General features: G+C 41.3%; 1 protein-coding gene across 10 annotated transcripts in view; it reads left to right on the forward strand.

Annotated features, from left to right (window-relative positions):
• OPCML (opioid binding protein/cell adhesion molecule like) overlaps nucleotides 1-16,927 on the forward strand; it is a 1,085,346-nt gene that overhangs the window by 1,013,372 nt on the left and 55,047 nt on the right. For 5 of the 10 annotated variants that reach the window (XM_072729304.1, XM_072729307.1, XM_072729308.1 and 2 more), the window contains one exon: nucleotides 2,290-4,648. The exons of 1 other annotated variant lie outside the window; for it this stretch is intronic. In XM_072729304.1, the coding sequence (XP_072585405.1) occupies nucleotides 2,290-2,390 (101 nt within the window). In that variant the 3' untranslated portion in view covers nucleotides 2,391-4,648. Of the gene's footprint in view, nucleotides 1-2,289; nucleotides 4,649-16,927 lie in introns of those variants that run through there. 4 more of the 10 variants (XM_072729306.1, XM_072729310.1, XM_072729303.1 and 1 more) reach the window with 1 other exon arrangement.

The following is a 16,927-nucleotide window of genomic DNA, read 5'->3' on the forward strand; positions in this document are numbered from 1 at the left end:
AGTCACCCTCACAGTTTCCACTCTCTGGAACACTCAACTGAAGTTTAACTGTGGCTATAAACCCTCTGCCCGATTGGTAATGAACATCTTATTGCAACTGCCACACACCACCAGAGATCCTCATTTGTCTTTATGATTCTTCCTCCTTTTCTCTTTGTACCTCACCCTTCATGCTTTGCCTTCCTCATATACTGCTTTTTTCTGCTTTGTTTTAGCTATATCCAACCTTGTGCTGGTAGCATGACAGCCACAGAAATGCTTAAATCTACTGGTAGAACTTGGGATAAAGTGATTCCTACTGAAGATCTCTTTCTTCCTAGAGTGGAGCTTATTAGGCCTTCAGTTATTTCTTAAATTAATATCAGCATCATGAAGTAGACAAAGACACACCCACCCACACATACATATGATTAGTTTAATATACATCCTCGCTCTTTATCTACTTATAGATAGATCTCTTTATCTCTTTATCTATATATCATCTATCTATTTGGTAGATATCTTCAAGGAAATATATGTCTTATAAATCTGCATAGTTTACTTCTTTATAAACTCATTAAAAATCTTAATCATTCATCTTTCGAAGAAGACAATATAGAGAATTACCTTGAGCTCCAACTTGGGCATTTTTCAACTCGGTACATTCTGTAGGCCAGTATGGTTTCTTAAGATCTATGTCTTGACTGATGGAGGCCCCAGAGTCAGGCTACTTTTCATAAATATGTATGGAGCCTTCATGAGGATGATAGCACTGGGCTTGTGCCTGGATCCTGTCCTTGTCTGTGAATACTGTCTAACAAAAATGCAGAGCAGCATGAGCCAGACTCTCAAGCCAGCAAGTAAATGTGAATTTTTAGTCAGTAGAAGAATTGTGTACATTGGAAATCAGAGGAAGGAAAGGTATCCGTGTGAAAATTACTGGACTTGGAGGAGTTATGTGCTCATTGCTGAAGTGAGAGGCCTATACTTCCCCAGGCAAAAGGTTTGCATCCCTTTTGCTAGGAAGTCCCTTCCTAGGCAGGACATGGATCCACAGCATCACACTGACAAGCAAGCCAGATGACTACAGTTCTGTCTTGAGGAGACCCTGCACCAACTATGCTTCTTAAAGTAATCATGCTTATTTCCAATAAGCCAATTTGCGTCTAAAAGCATCAGGGAAGGCCTTCCTGGCTTAGGAAGGCAAAAGAGGCATGCAGGTCTTGTCTGTAACTCCTTTTCTTTGTCACTGGCTCTCAGGAATGCCTCTTGATGGCTTCTCACCCAATGTCTTATACTTGATTCCATGTTCCCTGGAATATTCTCTGCTTGCTACCCACTGGCCTTGCTTATGACTCCAAATTCCTATGACTTGCAAATAAAGGTGATGGAGGAAAGCAGAGGTGAAGTCGACCCTGATACATTTGCCCTGGGTCCTCAGAACAGGCTAGAACCATCCCACTTCACATGGTTTGTCTTCTCAAGGGTGGCAGGTGAAGAGAAAGGAGCAACACTTGTGACTCGATGGTCTCGTTTAACAATGGAGTATGGGTGACTCACTAGGGTGTGTAAAAGGGCCAGAGAGGCCAGAAGAAAAGGTAATTGCCATTAGGTGGCAATTTGGACAGAACACAGAGTTTTCTTTGTGGCCTTCAGAGAGGCCCTGCTGACTGCTGTGACAAACCCAATCATAGTCTTTAAAACTCTGGAGTTTAATTATTGATTCTTCCTCAGCTACTTCTGAGGGAATCTCCACAATACCCCAGCTACACAGGATGAGAACTTGGCCACACCAACACTGAGCATCCTGTTGCTCACAAAACATTTCCATTCCTCTTTCTTTCCCCTACGTGCTTCTCTTGGCTATGGACTGTCTCCATGCCCCATGCCTGCCTTCCCCCTCCTATCCCTGTCTGTCCTGGACACCATCCCCACAGTTAGAGGTACTGCTTCTGAAATGACAGTCAAGTCCTGCCACTACCACTTAGCCCTGTCTGCTGCCCTAACTTTTCAGCCCATAGGCCTAACAAAATGCCAATGCCTCCCTCTACCCCTTTTGTTTTTTAAACCACAGTCTTTGAGAGCAGGCTATAGTGGTTAAGGTACTTCAGTGAATCGCCCTTTTTTGGGGTTTCTAAATAATCCCAATGGGTGTTTTCCATTTATCCAGCTTTGGAAGGATCGATTGTGGGAAGTGGGAGATGGGGGAATGCTCACAGAGAAGCATGTCTATATTTATGCTTGTCAGGGAATAAGTATGGTACCCTTTGGGTGCATGCTAATGGATCTGTCTCTCTTTCCCCTACACAGGGCCTGGAGCAGTCATTGATGGTGTAAACTCGGCTTCTAGAGCACTGGCGTGTCTCTGGCTATCAGGGACCCTCTTTGCCCACTTCTTCATCAAGTTTTGATAAGAAATCATAGGTCCTCTGAGCAACGCCTGCTTCTCCATATCACAGACTTTACTCTACACTGCGGAGGGCAAACCAGTTTGGGCTTCTTTTTGTTTGTTTCTGTTCTTCTTCTTGATTTTTTTTTTGGGGGGGGGTTGATTTATTTGATTTTTTTCCTCCAGTTTGAATGAGTGGGGTTGGGAGGAGGGGTGGGCAAGATTCTACCATATGTAGGATAATCATTCATTGATGTGTCCAAAAATGGAATCTGTCCCTGCTACCTTGGCCCTTCCCTTTCTTCTGCTCCTCTTCCCATCATCATCAGTACCAAACTCCCCCCAACCCCACCAAACCATAAGCTCCATTTGGGCAAAAACGTGCCTCATGAGAAACACCCTGAAGACACAACTTGACTTATAATGTAGTGCACAGCAAGAGTTATATCCAAGTGTCCTATTATCTGTGTCTTTTAAGCTTTGGGCCATTTTCCTTATTATAATGTACATATCCCTCCCTCCATGCTTATTATTATCTAATTACATTCGGGTTCACATCCTTTCTTTCTGGGAAGATATCTCAACATACCCATATCCATATATATATATATATATATATATATATATATATATATATATACACACACATATATATATACATACACACACATACATGTACATACATATATACATATGTATGTGTATGTGTGTATATAAACATATATATGCATATATGTGTGTGTATATATATATATATATACACATACATATATATATGTATGTATATTCTTTTCTCCTTCTCTAACCACTCTGCCCTAACCACTTTCTCCATCAGCTATAAGGGTTAGAGGTTTGGGGCTATGCACACACAACTCAAAAGAACGTTAAGAAGTCACTTGACCAAAAAGGGGGAAGCAGTTTGAATTTAGTACTTCTCTTTAAAAAATGTTGTCTAAGTCATAAAAAAATGATCCATAGATGGCTGATTATTTAGAGTTTATCAAGCTATTGAAGTAATCATGTGGTTATCCATCTACTCAATTGTCTGATTTATCTTTCCCTCCAATTATCCACCCACCCATCTTCCTCTGTAGCAATCTATTTACTCTGCTTATCAATCTATCAATGTAATTATCTAATGCTTCTTTCTATTTCTTTCCTTACTACTCACCATCAATTCATCACCATATTAATTTCTAATCATATCATGTCTATTCCTTTTGTATTCATTTCTACTCTACCTTCAGCAGACATTGGCATCTTCAAAAAATACTTATCAACTTTCTTATGAAAGCCAATGGTCTCACGGCTAACAACATAGAAAAGCAATATGTCAAGGACTTTTTGGAATGTGGTATCCTATCCACCCAAAGTAGATGCTATTAACAGATGGACCAAAGTAGCAATCTAAGGATCAGTCACTAACTATTCCCAGAAGAGACTGTTTCTAAAAGCATCTTCTTGGGAAGCAGATCAGCCCTGGAAAAACCTTGATCAATACTGTGGGGTTTTTCCCTTTCACACTTGAAAGACCAAGATGGCAACCTTCATATTTCTCTCAGCCTTTCAGGCAAGTGTATGTCAGAAATCAATGGGACTTACTCCATGGCTGGATTTTCTTAGTAGCAAGAATATAGAGAGAAAACACTCATCTGTCCCTGCGGTGTGAAGAGAGCAGTCCACCCGTCTGAGTACAATGACGTCAGCTATTGTCTCCTCCTTGCTCCAGTTTTGGTTTAATCTGTTTGAAAACTATCCAGTAAAAAGCTGATGGAAGCCAATTACATGGCGGGTATGTTGACAACTCTGGTATTTGTTTCAGGAAGCTCTTCTGAGCTGAGGGCACTTGAGCGACTGACTTAATTTCCAAGCACTTGATTAACACAACACTGCAAACAGGAGGGGAACGTGTAAGTGACACACAATTTCCTCTGATACAGGCTGCTTCTCCAGTGGCTTTGGGGAAGAATGTCCTCAGTGTTCCATGTTCAAAGCAGATCCAGCAGACAAACAAGAGCTGACAGGACTTTTCTGCATCATCTCTTGGAACAAGAAGGACTCAGCCAGCAAGGGTGCCTGGAATCCAAAAGAACAGCATTCAAACCCATGCAAAGTTGTGCCCCTCTTTACCTGTGCCACAAGGACTGACCTACTGAGAGGATGAGAAAGAAGTTTCAACGGTGACTATCTCACAGACCTGCCCTGCCTCAGTTGGAAAACGTTCAGGTCCACAGTCTAAAAAATAATAAATATGAGCTTTATAGAGCTCCATTCCCTTAATGCTTAATTGATCTTCTTCCTCCAATATAAATGGCCTCTTTGTTTTGTCCATAATGGCACATGAACATGACATACACAGTGGGGGAATATATACTTAGATATACGTTCACGCATAAGTAGATACATAAATACAAAGGTAGGTAGTCTTGGCATACAAAAAGCTCAGCACTTTGATAATAGTTGGAGCTGGTGCGAGTGGAATTAATATTACATTTGCCAGCTGTAAACAGACATCTGCATTTCCTAGTGAGCTGCCAGGAGCCAGATTCTGGGAACATAAATGATGTGCCAAAAGCAGTGTATTGATTCCAAGTTCCAGGGACAATCATGAGCAGACGCAAAGTCAGAATTAAAGGTCGGACATCAATGTTTTAGATCTGTCATCACATTCAGCACCTGGAGTCGGGTTGGTGTCAGACATTGTATGGGAATTAAATGTGTCATTTGAGTGTTCTACTGATAATAAATGTGTTACTTGGGAGTAAAAATAAATGTGGAGGCTCTGGGGAGTAGATGGTCTTGGAGAACATAGTGCTTAAAATGGACAAGCTATACATATTCTTCGTGCCAAGACTTGTTCTAGAGGAAGGGACCCATCCTTCTTTGACTGGGAAGATCATCAGAACCTTTTGAACACAATAATGAGGCTGAGTCTCAGAGTTATCATGGAACTCTGTGCTGCCTCCTTTCACTGGATACCGGGAAGCATTTCTGGTGATTGCCTATTCCAGCCATGTTTCAGAAAGAAAAAAAAAAAAATCCTACAGTCAATCCTTAGCTGGGATAAAGAAGACCAAGTAAATAAGACCCAAGGAAACTGGGCACTGGGAAAGAAAATGGCTCTTCGTCACTTTAGATATACTCCAGCTTCTGTGTTGTTTGGGTTACTTTTGTGGGGATGGTTCCATAGAACCATAGTTCATAGTAGCTGTTACCCAACATTTGAAGCATATAGAATATTAAATGCTTACTAGAGACAATGTCTACACTCACACATGCTTTTTCAACTTCCCATATGAAGGGTGGATGGATAAAGACTCCTGGATAGTTTTTTTCAAGGTGCCAATGGTAGACATGGGGGTAATGGGCAAAAAAGAAGATAAATAAAACTCTGAGCAACCTACAGCTCTTCATAGGTTTTCCACATGGGAAGGAAACCAAATAAGACTTATCAGGAGATTAGGCGAGAGAAATTCAGCAATGTAGTTACTCTGAAAACTTCCCCCTTCCCCAAACACAATTAATATGTATTTCCACCAAAGTAATGCCAATGAAAGTGCTAGTGTTAAGGCTCTGGCCAAGCTTGTTTTTCAGTAGTTTAATGTCAAGTGCCTGATACAGTCATCTGCAAGTCTAAGCAAGTGTGTTTAGTTTTTCTTATTTTTGTTTTAACTGGGGGGAGAGGGGGCATATAGGTGAGCAGTGGTCAAAACATGCACATGTGTTATGCAAAGGGCATGGTACACGGCTGTTCTGCTGTAGTTGTGCTAGGTGGAAGAGAAGGAAAGGTAAGGCTTTGTATCAAAAAGAGGCCTTGGTCTTTGTCCCCTGAAACTTGTGCCTCATACTTAGATGATACATTCTACAGGTTGGGCAGTTTCTTCTCAAAACCTGGGTAGGGAAGTGTGCTTTGGGACTCCAGAAACTCCACCACCAAGGCTAAATGTAAGGACCCGTTTCTGCATGGATTCAGTAAACTTGCTCTCAACACGGAGGTATTACCCAGTTCTGCTTATGTTGGAAGGACTCATGTGAAAAGAGCAGAGAACCTCAAAGTGCGAAGTCAATCTCAAAGAAAACTTATCGCTACCATTGCATCAGGAGCAGCTGTAAATGGAAAGCTCTAGTTGTGGTTGGCACTTCTGGTACCAAAGGGAATGTTTTCCCCTCTGGAGTTGTGTATGGATATCATAAGCCCCATCGGTAGAAGGAAGGGAGGAATGACTCATGATGAGGTGGGATATGGGGGGTGGGGTGGGGTCAATTTAACCCTGAGTTGTCACCTGGAACTAGCCCACTTCCCCTCCCATCTTCCCTCTCAAAATTTCTTTAATCTATTTCAGATGGGCGAAGGAGCATAAAATTCTTCTTGTTGGTAAATTCACCTTTTAATCTTTTTCCTCCAACAGTGAGAATGTTTTGTTTTTCACACAAGCTCTATTCCTAGACACTTACAACCAATCACCTCTTCTTCTATCCAAAGCTTCCCTTTTGATTTTAAGACAAATACATTTCAGTAGTTGCAGTAAAACTTCACAGGTGTGTAAGTAGGAAAGCAACATTTTCAAAAGATACCATATGATGAGAACTCCTAATGATCACTAAAAGCAAACAAATAAAAATGCCAGTCTCATTTCCCTCATTTCTTACTTAAGAGAAGTAAATGAAAGGAGGATGAAATAGATTTGCAATTAAAAGATGGGGTAGAAAGACAGAGCTGAACCAGTGCAATTTAGCCTTCAGGTGCGGGATCCTCGGAGTCCAAAGGAATGTGGAGTGGACTTGATTAGGCACCATTGTCTTCATCCTGAAAGTAAGCAGCTAAGCCTCATTTCCAGTATTTTGAAAATAGCTTCTTTTTTGTTCCTTTCAATGGTGCCCTTTTAAAGGAGTATAGTTGTTCCACGCCACTGAGTGGAGAAAGAAAGATTGTGAACCCTTTACTATCCTTCTAGGGCCACATTCTATATTATTGGCAGATTTATAAGGATATCAATAATAGCAATGATAAGTAATAATAGCTCCCTTGTGTTAGTTAAAGGGAGCATTTTTAATCATTCAAAAATTTTTGTGACATGTAAAGTGCAGTTGTGAGGAATGTGTGGGTGTACGAAAATGTATCTGTCAATTTCAGAGTCCTCTAGATTAAAAAAAAATTATGACTTATCAATGGTGCCGTTATAGCTGTGTCAGACGATGGGTGTACCCATTCTCACAATTATCCTTAAAACAAATCTATGTTCAAATGCTTTAAAAAAATTATCACATGATACAAGAGTATAACTTCTAGAGTTCCTTTTCGTTTATTTTCTTTCTTATTTTTTCCTTCAAAAATCAATGAAGACTTGATTTCTGTCAATAATTGTATTAAGGGTGAATATACTACCTGAATTTTGTGCATGTTACATTGTAGTTGTAACCTTTTCTAATTCAGGATGAATACGAGATGGTTGTGATTGTGCAGTGTATCAATAAAGTTCGAAGAAATTTGTAACTTTTGGGGGGCTGTTTATTAGGACATCTTACTGGGTATCCAGGAATGGAGAAAAGTAAGCAACACTTTTCCCGTATGCTTCTCCCATATGTGTGTTTTAGGCTTTGGGGAATAGATGCAGTCAGAAAACTGAGTTGCCCCTGCCCCTCTATCTTTCTCTCTCTCTCTCTCTCTGACTCTCTCTCTCTCTCTCTCTTGCACACACACACGCATACACAATGAGTATAAGGCAGTCTAGGTATTTTCTGTATTATACCTATATATCAAATATCTATGCCATTTACAAGTAATATAAAATGTAGCTGCAGCCTCAAAGTCTAACTTTCATATTGACTTAAGCTAAAATGAAATCAGGAGAAGTTTCAGAAAAATATTGACCAGATTTTGCTCAGTTTGGACACTCCTTAACAGTTCCTGTGGCTTGAATCCACTGAATTAAGAGACACTTTGACAAGAGTAAGTGTGAGGACCAAAGAATGGTGATTATGTTGTACATTTATTCTTAAAAATGTATGCCATTGGATAGTTTCTCCACCTTAGGTTTATTGTGGTATAGATATGGGAAATAGCCTAAGAAAGAGACCTGGTGAAGAAGCTCCTTTCTTCTGATTGCTTTTTCAGAAACAGATGTCTCTTTGAAGAAAACACCAACACCTTTACCTTCATGATATTCCTACCTGCTTTTCTGAAGGGATGGATATTAATCTCTTTCCTACAACTCAGCTAGTTCTCTTTATGCATCAGCTAACCCTTCTTAGTTCTACCATTAACTAAATATGTGATCTTGGACTGGACACTTGACCTTGCTTTACTTTGATTCTTCATCTGCATCATTTCTGATTTTATACTTGTTGGTATGTTCTAGTTCAAAATTCTCAGGACAGTTTTTTTTCTCTTGTAACTATTAGATTTCATAAGACTACTCCCAAATAAAGCCTAGGCCAATTGTTAATTATGGTTTTGGAATTCAGCACAAAGTGCATTAGAATTCTTTAGTTGACTTTACAGCATGGCTAGCTCTTCTGGCCAAGATCCTGAGCTAGATCTCTGAGGCTTATTTCTTAATGGGCTCCCAGGTAGACAAGGGCTCATTACCAAGCTTTTAAAGCTCAGTCTCTCCCACAAGGGATGGAGCACAGATAACTTGATATCCTAGGTCATATTCTTTGAAAATTAAAGTACCAAGGAAAAGGTATCAATGATTGAGAGTTTTCAATTTCCTCAAACTCATTGTAAACTTATGACTTATTAAGGGAACAAATTCCGATTCCCCTTATCATCATAATACATTTAGTGCTCCCCTTTCCTCTCCCCGTTTTCTTCTTCCTTTTAATCATCCTCTTCCCATCCACACCTGATGGACGGTCTCCTGCTTCTGTTCATACCACAGCATTTACCCATCTATTGGCTCTCCTGCTGGCATAGACATTCATTGGTCTTTTTTTTCCATCCAGCTACTCAGCTCCATCAGTCTTCTGTATACCAATTTATTCTTCCATCAGCAAACCACTCACCTCTTCATTCACATATTATTTCCCCATTTATCTAACCTTTATTCTATCTGTATACTCATGCACCTCCCTCATATTACTGTTCCCATCTATTTATTTAAACCATCCATCTTTCCCTTACCTGTCAATCCATCCACCAAGCATCCTCCAACTAGCCTTTGGCAGGCATACCTATTTACCAAGCCACTTCAAGGTAATGAAAATCTTAGCTGTTATCTCTTCTTTCTGCAAGGGAGGCTCTATCTAGTTATTCTTAAGCACAGCAGCTAAATGATTGGATGCATTTTTGTTATCTTCACCCAAAACACACCCTATTAAAAACATATATAGAGAGAAGGGCTTTAGAAAATATATTATGGGCATACTTGTTCCTATCAGGATGTGTTATGGTAGGAAAATGGAGAATTGGGAGCAGAGTGGAAACACCCAGATGAGCAGACATATCAATGTTTAATTTTCTATTTTGAAAAGCAAAACCTTCAGACCACAAATGATGCTACCTTCATGGAACATGTTCATTTGATCAGTAGGAAATCCTTTTTCTTCTTAATTTTTTTTCCATTTATTCATTTGTTCATGCGTTGCATTTAGTGAGGAACTCCCCTAAAGGAGCTCACATCTGAGATGTGAAAACAGCTATATAAAAAGAAAATTACAGTATAATATTGCAAGTATTATGATAGAGATATGAGAAAATGAGTGCAGTGGAAGCAAATATTGGGAAATGATTAGGAAGCTACTTTTATCCCCTAAGGATGAAAAGCTGAAAGGTAGACAGTTAATATAGGCGGTGGTTATGCTGAGCAGACTATTACTACAAAAGTAAATGGGGTACCAGGACCAGGGCATATTCAGCCTTCAAGTATTTATTTACAGTGTGAATGGTATCTGTTGGATGAAATGAATGAGTACCATGAAAGGAGTTCAACTATAAATGTCCAAAGGGCCACACTTCCCAACTGGCAATAAAGTTGATATAAAATGTCCCAGAGGGGGAGACATACTACCTAGAATGTCAACTCTGGTTAGAATATAAAGTTTCGTTTCCACATGGGATTAGTGAGTACACTGTCTTCCATTGGGTCTCAAAGCTCCAGGAGACTTTCTGATAAGGGGAAGAAAAACAGTGACTGGGAGTATGGACATAGCAGAGACTTGAAGAATAAGAGGTGGAGAGAAGTGTGAACTTGCTGAATAGTTTCTTCTAAACTGAGTTTCCTCTCTAGACCAGACTTGCCTAGAACTCAGGATTTAGGATGGAGTACCTGGCTCATTTGCATTTAAATGCTTAACAGCATCTCTTATTTCAAAAGTAAGTTTACAGGTTTTACCTCTTCATTACTTGCTATATCATACAAGACATATTTTCTTTAGTTTGTGTGCTCAAACCACGTATTTTCTCTTTGAAGACATATGGTGATATACTTTGGGGGAAACTTATCTTTACACTAATATCACAAGTTACAAGTTATGTTGCCATGGACCAATTTCTTACCCACTCTGGACGTCAGTCTTACGAAGGTAAAGTGGTCATTAAAACAGTGGTCATAATATCCACCTCGAACACTGACCATGACCTTATTGGATGTGAATAGGTAAGGATATTTAACAAAGTATGTGGTACATATTAGTTGCAAAATAAACATAGTTTTCTTCCTATCCCTCCTTCAGCCGCCCTTCAAGCCTTCACTTTCCTGCGCTTCTACAAAATATAATTTTAACTGTGTTTGCTTCCTTCAAGAAATGAAAATAAATGTATTTGTATGTTATTTACAGAAGTTTAAAGAGGAGAAATAAATCCCTGAGTCTAGATTATTTAAGGATGCAAACCTGGAAAGTGGGGAGATTTTTGGTATATCCCACAGGAATTTTGAAAAAAAAAGGTAAAACTTAAATTCCAATCTATAAATGTATATTGGGTGCTAATATCTGACAAGTACTGAGGATACATCTGGGGGAGACAGTGTCTATCTTCAAGAAGGTCTCAGTCCAGTAGAGGATTTAAAACTATATCCTATGGTAGGTGTTGTTCAAGTGCTAGAGGTGCCCAGCAGAGGGCTCATGACCAGACAGTATAATATTGCAAGTATTATGAAGGAAAGCTTTCAGAGCGAATCATGAAGAAGCAGAAGAAATTAGCTAAGAAAGGGGAGGGAAGGGGAACAAGTGAGTCATGCAGATGAGCCCATGCAGGCATGAGAAGCACAGCAAGGCCGAGAGACTGCAAGTGTAGATTGTCCCAAGAGGGGTGTGGGCAAAGGCAGAATGGCAGGAAACAGGTGGAATGGGTATGCAGGGGTGAGATCCTTAAAAAATCTACAAGAAATAATGAGATGCTGGGATTTGTCCTAAAAGAGAAAGGGAAACATAGAAGGATTTCATCAGAAGAGTGGCTAGATCGAATTGTAATTTGGAAAGATCACTGTGACAGAAGGGTGGATTAATGGACATTGGTCAATCTGGCAAGGAAGATGCATAGTAGGGGCAACTTAAATAATTCAGATGAAAAATCATGAGGAGTATTGAAAAGCAGGTAAGCTGGCATGATTTTTAGGGGGTGAGAAGGACTAGATACATAAGGCGATGGAGAATGTGAAATATGGGGAATATTCCAGGTTTCCAACTTAGCCAACTGGGTGGAAGATGGTCCCATTCGATGATTCTAAAACTTAGGAGGAGGAAGATATCCCAACCAGTTTTTGATACACGCGTTTTTCAAGCATCCTTAGAACCTCCAGGTGGAGGGATTTAAGCACCATCAGCATTTTCCTGAGTCATCTAATCATACCCATCATCAACAAGGGATGCCTGATTTCCTTTCTGTGCCTTCCTCTTTAATTCCATAGGAACTCTAGCTCCTTGGATCATCTGCAATTCATTTCTCATCCCCCATTTCCTCTATATCTTGATTTTTGTCTTACAAAGGTACCAGTTTTATTGCTTGTTGTGATAGAGGGGTAGAGGAGCAGTTCTCTGATTAGGCAGCCAGGAAGTAACAGATGATTTAAGTGAGGAAGGGGGAAATGGCACAGCTGTCCCACCACCCAGATGGGATTTGGCACTTCTCAAGTCAGTTGCAAAAAGCCAACCCACTCTTCACTGGAGGATGAGAAAATAGCTGGGCACTGAGAATGTTTTATTACAATTCATCGGTTACGTTACAATGAGGAAGTCCTCTTGGCGTTACCATATTATCTGATGCTCACTTGCTTGCAAACACATTTCCGAAAGGTGCCTAAGCTTATATACCACTAAGAGGAATATATTCCATTTGAATGACTCGAAGATATAGATATAATTCTACTTCCATTCAATTTTTACCCCCAATGATCCAGAGAGGCCCTCCCAAGACTAGGGAAGGCTGGATCTCAGCAAAAGCCATGGGTGTGTGGCTGCACGTCACAGCAACATGACTCTGCAGGGGGTCTATCAGTCTATGTCAACAGGAGCCAGTCAGTTTGCTCCCATAAGCATATGCTGCTCTGGTGCAGATTTGCAAGTGAGAAAGAACTTAATTTAAATCCTGATTCTCCCATAGACTAGCTGTGTATCTGTGACTTTACAGCATAATCTCTTGCAACCTTGGTTTACTCATCTGCACAGTGGCAGTAGTAATAACTATGCCATGACACTGCCGTGAGATGTATGAGGGGGTACAGTGGGGAAGTACCCGGCAAGTTCCTGGCCTGTAGGTGCTTGGCACAGACTGGTAGCTGATACAGGAATTTGTTTCATTCACCCTGGGCTCTTTCTTAGCACAACTACGACACATGATGGTCTAGAAGGCAAAGTGTAAGGGATGGTTTTGCTTAAATATCACATGCTCTGATTTTTTTTTTTTTATTAAGATCCCATGAAATAAAGCACGTAGAGTACCTAGAAACGTGTCCAGCTCCTAAGTGTTAAATAATATCCAGTTCCTTCTTCCTTTTCTCTTGGGCCTCCATGCAGTCACTGGAGTATAAACAAACCAACTACAAAAGCACAGAGGATGTCTATTAATTCCCTGATTCCTCGGCCCTGCAGGGGGTGGGGTGCTTTCTGGATTGATTGTCCCCGAGGAAGAAGGCATGCTGGCACTACCCATGGAGTCTGCTCCTGCACCCCTGGTCTTGTTCCCTTCTCAGTAGATTTGCAAGGACGGTTGCTCCGGTTACAAGACCAGATTACTTCAGTTTCTGTCTCTTTATGGGTAAAGGTCTCAGGGGAATCAGCTTATTAGAGGAAGATTCGCTGTGTGATTGAGTCAGCTAGGACAGTAAAGGGACTCATCGGAGGTTCTCAGACACAAAGGCTCCGGTTCTTCTCTTGATGAAGCCAGGGTCCCAGTCTCAGTGCTGCAGCAGGCAGCATGGACACCCCCATTTGTGATTTCTCCCCGTCTGTTATTTTCCAACTCCTGTGGCCGTGGCTCCGGTACCTGAGTCAGTCTGCTTGTTTGAATGTGTTCCCTTTGATGTCAATTCCTTGTCGACTTACAGAATTCTCTATTGTCCCAGTCTTGCTCTTTCCTGTACTGAACTGTTCCATGGGCAGTTTCAGCATTGCTCCACTTGACCCCTCCCTCTTAATTCCTACCGTAAGGATCTTGAAGCTGCTGAGGAAGGGGGTAAGACAAGACTTGGAAGGTGCCAGAAGGGTGAAAAGTACTGTCTTGTGAATATGCTTTCCGTTTTCACACGGTGCGGTCCATGGGTTAATGATATTTTAGTGGAACCATTCCTGGTACACAAACATTACAATAGCCCCATTGTGTGCACGGGAGTAGGGGGGAGGCAGAGCAAGGGCCAAAGCCTGTAACGCTGATGTGCTTATTGAAACCATGCAAGGAGCTGGGTGCGTTCACATGTACTATCTCCTATAATACTCCAAACAGCCCTGGGAATGATGTGTTATCCTCACTGCAGCTCAGAGGCACAAGGCTAGAAATCGTCAGGGTTAGGAATGCCATGCAGACCCATTCTTTCCAGTTCAACACCAGATTGCTCCCTGTTGTTGGGGTTAACCTCATGTTCCAAAAACACACCAGGTTCTATGAACACAAAAGGAGGTCAGTTATGTCTTTCGTAAGTCTGCCTTCTTTGTGAGCTTCCGTGATCAAAGTTCTGTCTCATGGGAAAAAATGGTACCAAGTCCCTAGACAATCTCCGGGCATGAAGGATCAGGTCTAGCAATGGCTGTGCTCTTCAGCACTGACCCTTCCCACTTCCCCATTGAGGAACAAGCACCTGGTAGTGTTTTTGGCTTCTCTGTGTCTGACCCTTAACCATGCACAAGTCTGAGAGCCTCAGAAAAGCAACATATGGGAGGGAGTTGCCAATTGTGCAAAGACCTGAGCAAATAATTTAATTCCAGGCTCCAAGTACACAACACAGTATCATATAAGTAAGAAGGGATAGCTTTTCTTGGTTTTCTAGTTTGCAGAGAACAAGAGCAATCCACAAAAATCACTACCTGGGAAAGTACATTATAGAAAATAGAATATAGACTCTATTCAGTCAAATATGACTTCATTCTGGCAAATGGGAACCATTGACTTTAAATAAATATAAATGGGAATGTCTATGTCAAAACGTCTCTCTCTCTTTCCTCATCTCGTCATCTGTCTATCATCTTTCCTCCATCATCCTCCATGAACCCAGCTGAATGACAGCACGTTGTGTATGTGTTTGCTATTTCCTAAACACCTGCAATAGTTTCTGGTACATGATAAACCTCAGTATCTATTGAATGAGTGTGTCTATGACTTTAGAGCTGAGAAACAACATGATCAAAATTGTCCTGAGAGCAGAGACCTTGTAGAGTTATACTGGACAGAGTGAAAGAAAGAAGGCCGGCACCAGTAGGGTAGGAAGTCAGGGAGGTAAAGAGCTCTGTGTGGTCCATATTTGTGATCATGAGTGTCTGATGTCGGGGGTGGTCACGGGTTGGAAAGGAACTTACAGATATAGAAGATAGTGAGAAAGGAGAAAGGATGGTTTTGGCCTACACTGCTTCTTGTCTGAAAGGAAATAGCCTCTTTTAATTTTTGTTCTTTTTTTTTTGTTCTTGTTTTGTCTTCAACAGTAATACTAAGCTTATATTTCTATAAGTGTTCATGTGTTAAGAAGCTTGGGTCCCTCCCAGCATTCATACTTTTCTGATGAAGCATCCACAACACCGAGGCCAATGGTCTGTCCTAGGTCTCACAATCAGTTAGCATCCAGATGAGAACTGGAGTCCAGGGTCCCTGGCTACTAGTCAGTCCCTTACTGGCCATCTTTCCTCCCCTGATCTGCTTCTGTTGTCATTCTAGAATCACAATGTCCTTGTCCACTACCACCTGCTCGGGGGAAGTCAAACTCCTATTTCCTCAGTGTATTTTTCTTCTTAGTCTCAGGCAAGCCCTGTGACCCCCAAAAGGGCAACTTATGCTCCACCCTCATTTCCATTCAGCTTACATGGCATTTAGTTTGCATCTTAACTAAAGGATAACGAGAACTCAACATGAGTGGAACAGTCAACTGGCCTCACTTCTCAAGGACCATCATGAATAACAACAGAGAGGGGCAGTGTAGGGAGGAAGTGGATTGGATTTCAGCCTTTGGATCAGTGGATTCCCATTATCAACACCCGCCTCCACCCCGTCGTCCCCACTTAAGGCATCTACAGTGTGCCAGCACCATACTAAGTCCGATCAAAGATCTAGTGGCAGTAAAGTGGTCCCTGCCTCCGGGGAGCATAGGAAAGAATTAGGAGGACCACACAAACATATGCATGAATTCATATGATTAAAATGCTCAGTGGTGAGGTGCTGTCCTCAGAGGTCACATCCTACTGGGAGAAAATGTGAAGGGTGAATAAATCACAGAGATTACTTTAGACAAATAAATGCCTCGCTTCCTGATACACAGGCTCTGGCACCCAGGCAAGCCCGGGGAAGGCTACCTTAGGGAGGGAAGCTAGGAAGGAGGCTGAACCGCCCTCCCTTCCCCACCTAGTCCAGTGAGTAGCCCTCGGGGGCTCCACTGTTCTCTCTGCAAACATTAAATAGCACTCAGAGAGCAGAGGGAGGTCCAAATACTGGGCTGGGTGAGCACCCAGCTGCCACAGTCCTCAACGCCACATCAGTAAACAGAACCACGGCAATCAATTTGGCTTTTTTGATGAAGACAAAACCATAGAGGAAAACCATTAGAAGAGGTAATAAAGGCCCTTCTTGTACAGTTAATAGAGAGCCTCCTGGATGGAACAAGCCCAGCTGTTGCTGCTGAAAATTTACTCCTGTTTTCAAGTTCAAATAGAGACTAAAACATTATCTTCGCGGGAATTGATTTTACGTCTTCCAAACACATATGCCACCTTAATTGTGATTTGTGTGATAGTTCAGCTGCTGAAAGCTTTCGTTTATCTCTACCTGGTTAAACAACTTTAAATAATAACAAGTCAATATATCTGTCTATTGACCAGGGTTCTTCTCACATCCCCAGAGCATACTGTTGATGAAGAAAAAGGTGTTTAACCCTTCACAGCCCCAGCATCTGTCCCTCATCCATTTCCCCATGCTCCGTTTTA

Source organism: Vulpes vulpes, chromosome 12 (genome assembly GCF_048418805.1).
Source record: "Vulpes vulpes isolate BD-2025 chromosome 12, VulVul3, whole genome shotgun sequence".
NCBI classification, from domain to species: domain Eukaryota; kingdom Metazoa; phylum Chordata; class Mammalia; order Carnivora; family Canidae; genus Vulpes; species Vulpes vulpes.